Source organism: Penaeus chinensis, chromosome 10 (genome assembly GCF_019202785.1).
Source record: "Penaeus chinensis breed Huanghai No. 1 chromosome 10, ASM1920278v2, whole genome shotgun sequence".
NCBI classification, from domain to species: domain Eukaryota; kingdom Metazoa; phylum Arthropoda; class Malacostraca; order Decapoda; family Penaeidae; genus Penaeus; species Penaeus chinensis.
The window spans coordinates 6,117,746-6,124,314 of NC_061828.1; the positions used below are offsets into that span (position 1 = coordinate 6,117,746).

Genomic DNA, 6,569 nt, shown 5'->3' on the forward strand with positions numbered 1-6,569 from the left:
AAATAAATATTGCTGTATTGGTCACAGATAATTGTTACATAAGTACACAAATGTAGATGATGATATCCAAAGTAATGTATCTATCCTCTATTTTACTGTAACTGCCTTCAAAGTCTTCTTAGCAAAAAGGAAAAAAAAAGTAATAGAAAGTAAAAAATATACATACGGAGTAAGAAGTTCATCAGACTTGGTACAGTCAGAATTAAAACTGTTTAACTACAGCAGAATGAGCAAATCTGTCTCCTATGTATTCTTTATTAGGCAAGAAGAGACAAGAGATGGTATTGAAAAAATGAGTAATATGAGAAGAAAAAAAAAAAGTGATTACAAGGGAGAGATAGCTTTTTATCTGGAAATGTCTATGAATGACGATATACAAAACCAATACATATGTTTTTTTTCATTGGGGATATAACATAAGTAGGGAGCAGAATATTCAGACCCAGTCAGTACAAACAATTTTTTTGTGGAGTAAAAATAATTTTGAATAATTCCATCAGTGAATGAAACATGGAATGAACTTAGTGAACTTGATTACATTCAGACAACCTGCTTTGTTTCTCTTATCCTACTTACATCCACAGAACAAATACGATCATAACACAGTCTATGATATATATAAAAGTGTCATTTCTTTGTAAATCCACAGCATTAGTGAAACATGGTACCCTTAAAATAGGATTATATTTATGATTTGCCAAATAAATAAATAAAAATTTGGGTGGCAGAATAAAATAGGAATTACTCTTTGGTAAAAATGATCAGTTTTTACTTTTAGTTACAGGACTTTTGAACCTTGTTAAAAGTTATCCATACATATTTGTTGGTTCTTCTAATGTAAGAAAAATGTGCATTGTGTTACAGGTTTATTTATCAAATACTTATATCCTTATAGATTGAAACTTTGATTTTAGTATTTCACATTTTACAGCCTAAGGACAAGTCGGACAGATTTATCGCTGCTATGAAATAATGTGCTTACAAGATAATGGCAGTTAAACACCTAACTTTTTAGAGAGTCTACACTGACTGACATGAAGATTTTCCTATGGATGTAAACCTCTTATTTTTCTTCTCCTCTTCTTCATTTTCTTCTTATTCTTATTCTTATTCTTATTATTATTATCATTATCATGATTATAATGAAAAAAAGAAAAGAAAAAAGAAAAAAGGAAAATATCCTCATAGGGAAACAAGACCCTAACTTTTCTTTTTTTTCTTCCCTTTTTTGTAAAATGAAAATCAATTCTGCATTAGAAGAAGATGAAGAAGAAAAAAATCTAGACTTGACAATCTGCCAAAAACTTAGTCCATATACTTTCCTTTTGCTAAAATGAATTAAAATAATAACACCGACAAGCAGTCCTATAATAATCTGAAATGAAGAAAATGTCATAGCCATGAAACAATTAATACTACATGTATATCTTATTGGGAACATGGGTAAAAAGTATCCTATCAAAAATAAAAAAAATAAAAAAAAATACACATAACTAAAGATAATAATGCATATAAAATAAACATACCCTGAGTAAAATTACATGGCCACCATCAACTGCTTCAAAGAAACATATATCAAAGTTTTAAACAAATGGACAGATTATGCTTTATGTACTGTATAAAAACATGTCATATTCTCCCCCCTACAAAGTATATTATATGTTCAAAATATTTCTGTCAAAGTATGCATTATACAGAATATTAAGAATATTTAGTATACATACTACTGAATCTGTCCAGCATATATACCTAAATCAGCTAATGAAGAGGAAAGGAAATCCACTGATACAGATCAAATTCATTAAAATAATAATGATCACAACCAATAATATCTCTAGACTAAAAGTACATCATTTCTGAATAATTACTCAGAACATCTGTCTAATAATGCTGATGAAGGTCTCGCAAAACATCATACATATTTCTATATTGTGTGCAAAGTATTTGTATTGGAAAAGTATACCTTGGGAAAAAAAATAAATAAATAAAATAAATAAATAAATAATGATGGCAATTAAATAAAAATTACTTCATCTATCAATACCAGAAACAATGCGGAAATTAAAGGAGGAAATTCTGGCTTTCTAACATCACCAAGTCCAAGAAAATAACCTTCAGTATAGTTACTGTAGCAGTAGAGCAATATATCAAAATACTGTATAAAAGGAGACATGAAAAGGGAAAAGAATGAAGAACTCAGCCACATACTATACAAAGCTATTTAAATCATTTACATGTGGAATGTCACTGACTATGAAAATGGTATTGATTAAGAAAAACCAAAGAAAGAAAGAAAGAAAGAAAGAAGAAGGGGGATGTGTGGTTGAAGGAAATCTTGTACGTCCCACTTTAGTACCCGCACAATCAAGGAGAGCGCATATTACGGAAAAGATAAATTAAGGAAAATTAAATAAAATTAGGAAAAAAGAGAAACATTTTCTTTTCTTTTTTTTTCTCTTTGTTTCTATCCATAAAAAATAGCTGGAGGCAATCTCAGTCTAGCACCATTATGGGCTACAGGTGAGATGTCAAGATTCAATCTCATCAGTCCTTTTTAACCCTAGTTATCTTAACAAATAATGAAAAGATGTAAGAAAGAATTTCAGAGAGAAAAAAAGAAAAAGAAAAAATGTCCATGGTTCTAGGAATACCTGTAGATCTTTACATTCGAAACCATCTAGAGACATTCCTTCAATCTTCTGTAATTATTTTCTGTACTAATCCTAAGGACATACGGACATAGCTTAAAAATGCTTTTTGGACCATTAGTTCCACATCAGTAATATATCCTCAGACATCTGAGATACACAGTCCTACAACAGGAAAAACAAACAAGTTTCTGTTGATGTCTTGAGCTAAAACTGCATGCAACAGTGACTTTGAAATACATTTTCCTGCTTTCTAATAAATAAGTCTTTGTTAGCATGTCATGAATTGAGTGCTGCTAACAGACAAAAACTTTTAAGAATTTCTAACATTAATTCCAGAAAGATTAAGAAAGAGTGTAGTAACCCTCTTTCCCAAAATCTGCCTTCCATACTCTTAATTTACAACCATAAATCACATACATTGTCTCCCAAAGCATCAACTTTCACTGCTTACACTATCTTTCATTCTTGAGTGATGGCTGCATCACAGCATAACATAATCTTTAATCTCAAATAATCTTAGTATTATGAGTGCCTATCACATTAGCATAAGGTAGAAAAAAAAAAAAAGGTTTCATAAATATCTTCAGCAACCATTTAGCAGGATATTCTTATGCCAAAGCACTTTTCACTGTTTTGCAGCAACTGCATTTCTAGTGTATGAAATACACTGTGTATTCATCATGTTCCTGCCATGATTAATATTGGCTTGAATGATTTTTCAAAAGATGCCATTTCCTATAATTGGTGAAAACAAGCAGAAATGCAGAAAGAATGATGCTGTTAAATCAAAATCCCTGTTCATGAAGTGCCCTGAGGTCTTAATGTTAGCTGCTCTTACTTCTTCAGAAGGAAATAAATATAAATGAAAAAAAAAAATGAAAATAAACTGAGGGAAACAGGGCAAAATCAGAAGAGCAGGAGGGAGATAAAGTGAATAAGAATGTGAACGAATCTGAAATAGATTGAATCCAACATACCTTTTTACTCCTGCAACTAATGATAACAGATTAAAAAAAGCATGATGTAAATCAAATAATACAGAAAGAATGATAATTTCCCTTCCCTACAGAGAATGCCTTATGCTGCTTGTGACGAGGGATCCCTGATTTAGAAGAGCTATAACTTAGCCATCCTAGGTTGCATTTGCTTATAAATGCCACATGTCATATATTGCTAAATTCATCTTTCGCAATACTAAGCTATCATGTAGCAACATTCTACTTAGAAGACTTGTAAAGCAGCATCAGGAGCATAAAATGATAACAATATCAATTATCATCATTTTAAAGAAATAAATAGGATCATAATTAAGACAATAAAGACAATGACAGAATGAACTCGCTACAGTCCATAAACTGGATAAAATAATAGTTCTGAACAATAAAACTTGTTAACCCAGAAAACCTACCAACCTTCTTTGCAGGTTTATCACTAATGTGTTGCATTTGAATATGACACAAAACATCCACCATTGAAGTGATAAAAGGCACTTATCAAGCAAAAAAGGGAAACTAAATCACAATGTCAAGAGAGAACAAATAACCTGAGATTGGCTTGTAGATTAAATAAACCTAAATCACGTCAAGCTGTGGTATTAAACTTGTTAAATTACCTGAAATGTAAATCATATTAACTTCTTTTTTTGGACTCAAAATCATTTCTTAGATCTCCTTTCATTAAAAATGCCCATAAGTCAACTCCCTTAAAAACTTCATAGCTCCAGTGGCTGCCATCATTCTTTTATCAAATCTGACTTAAATTTGAAGCTACACATGAATTTATGGTAAAGTACTCAATATATAAATCTGAATGGATACAACCTAAGTTGTTTGGAGACGTTTTCTCCTAATATTTCATGAAATGAACTAGCCACAGGTATGTACTGTGAAATCAGTGAGAAGTCTATTATTTTGAATCTTCTTGTTTGCTAACAGTTTACTCTGCAGGCCCAAGGTATTAGCACAATAGGAGAGAGTGCCTTGTTCTCAACATCCTACCATGAAAAAAGGCAGCAATGGCTAAAATGCATGATATCCCAAAGAACAAGTTGGTATTTGCTAATCCAAATCACAGTGTTGGCATTAAAAGAAGATTAAGCATTTAGCTTCCTTATCAGAGCAAAAAAAATGGCAATGTGAAAAAACCGAAATCGTGGAAGAGGAAGCATATGTTCAGCAATGTCATACACTCTTGCTCAAGTTGAAAATATATGTTGATAAAGTTGGGTTTTCTCATAGTCCTTGCTGGTGTGGACCAAGTACTAATGCTACCAGGTGCTGTCCTTCCATTATGTGGTTCAGTGATTTACCTGCACAGAACAAATTAGTTAATACTACCATTCACAAACCCATTTACAAATTATGTAACCTAATGTATTGATCAAACAATCATCAGAGATAAGAATCATTATATACACAAAGATTTCTGATATCAGTGACATAAAAAATGTAGACTCACCTTTTAAAAGTGGTTCATTGGTTAAAACTTTTACACTTGAATAATAATCTGTTGGTACAGCCCACTGAGTTCGTAATTGGCGAGCTGTTTGTCGTGCACTCTGCCACCATCTCTCGTCACCAACATCTCCCTCCATATTCTCTAGGCTATCAAAAATTGAAGAAAAAAAGTTATAAATAGCTCTGTATGTTGTATGTCAGTGTGCATTAATATGGTAAAGAGTTGATTTCCATCTCTTTTCTATTACTTTAATAATGTTCTACTTTAGTACGCAGAATATTACTAATCAGTTCTACAAAAAAGCAAATGATACAACCATATAGTCAATGACAGAATGAACTTACTACAGTCCATAAACTGGATAAAATAATAGTTCTGAACAATAAAACTAGGTTTTACCTGTATGGATCTTCTTCAAGTAGTGGTTCCTTATCTACAAGATAATACTGTTTGGTATCCATATTGAAAATGAATGTTGCTGTAGTTTTGTATTGCTTTCGAGTAAGAGAACTGAGTGGAGATCGAACTGTCTTGCCAAGCCCCTTGACCATGGTTGCTGCCTGAACAAGCACAGAGGCTAAGGCAACTATATTTCCACTGCTGGGACATACCTGAAACAAGTGATAAAGTCAATGATAGTGACACATTTTGAAACAGTATACAATTACTCTTAAATTAATGTAAAACTGAGGTATGTATAGGGTCTGATGTGAATAAATATAACCCAATGACCTCAGATTATCCTCACTATGCGCCAACCCTCACAGTGGGGTATATCTATGCATAGTGGATCGGCCCACAGTATTATTTTCAAAGGGCAGCCAACTCTGTGCTACACCACCAAGTGATTCCCATGGCAATGCAGCTCATTTTGTGTTGACTTTTGGGCTCCATTTATATTACATATATGTACTATTTTAAGATGTTTTGGTACTCATGCTAGTCTTCAGACTGACTTTATGACTATGGTCACACAGTTTTACTGGCAAATACTTCCTTATGCCCGAAGCATACATGGACTTGAATAATCAGTTTCATGGAAGGTGAAGGAAGATGTTTATTTATTTATTCATTTTCTTTTTTTTCTTTTCTTTTTTATACTATGGTATGAGTAAGGAGAAGGATATGCAAGAATCTTTACAAAAGTTGTCTATTTGTAATAAAATGATATATATGTATACAGCATATATACAGGAACAAAAAAATTACAAACTGGTATGCAAAATGCTTTTTTTTTTAAAACATATGTACAAATATACAAATGAAGTCAATTAGTAGACCATGTGACCTTACCCAATTTCACCTTTCCTTGAATTGGCAGGAAAAACATTCTTTTACTAATGCAATGAATATCGAAAATCAAGGAAAAGGGTAAACTGGCGAAACAAGCAGTACTTGTAATTGGCTCATTGGTGACTTGGTACAAGTATTGCCATCTATGTGTAAAACAATTAATAAAGT

General features: G+C 32.0%; 1 protein-coding gene across 1 annotated transcript in view; it reads right to left on the bottom strand.

The window, feature by feature from the left end:
- LOC125029825 overlaps positions 1 to 6,569 on the bottom strand; it is a 37,119-nt gene continuing 30,550 nt past the window's right edge. Inside the window, exons 12-14 of the mRNA XM_047619999.1 lie at positions 5,508 to 5,719; positions 5,109 to 5,254; positions 1 to 4,959 (exon numbers count right to left, since the gene is read on the bottom strand). Of these exons, the coding sequence (XP_047475955.1) occupies positions 4,883 to 4,959; positions 5,109 to 5,254; positions 5,508 to 5,719 (435 nt within the window). The 3' untranslated portion in view covers positions 1 to 4,882. The remainder of the gene's footprint in view (positions 4,960 to 5,108; positions 5,255 to 5,507; positions 5,720 to 6,569) is intronic.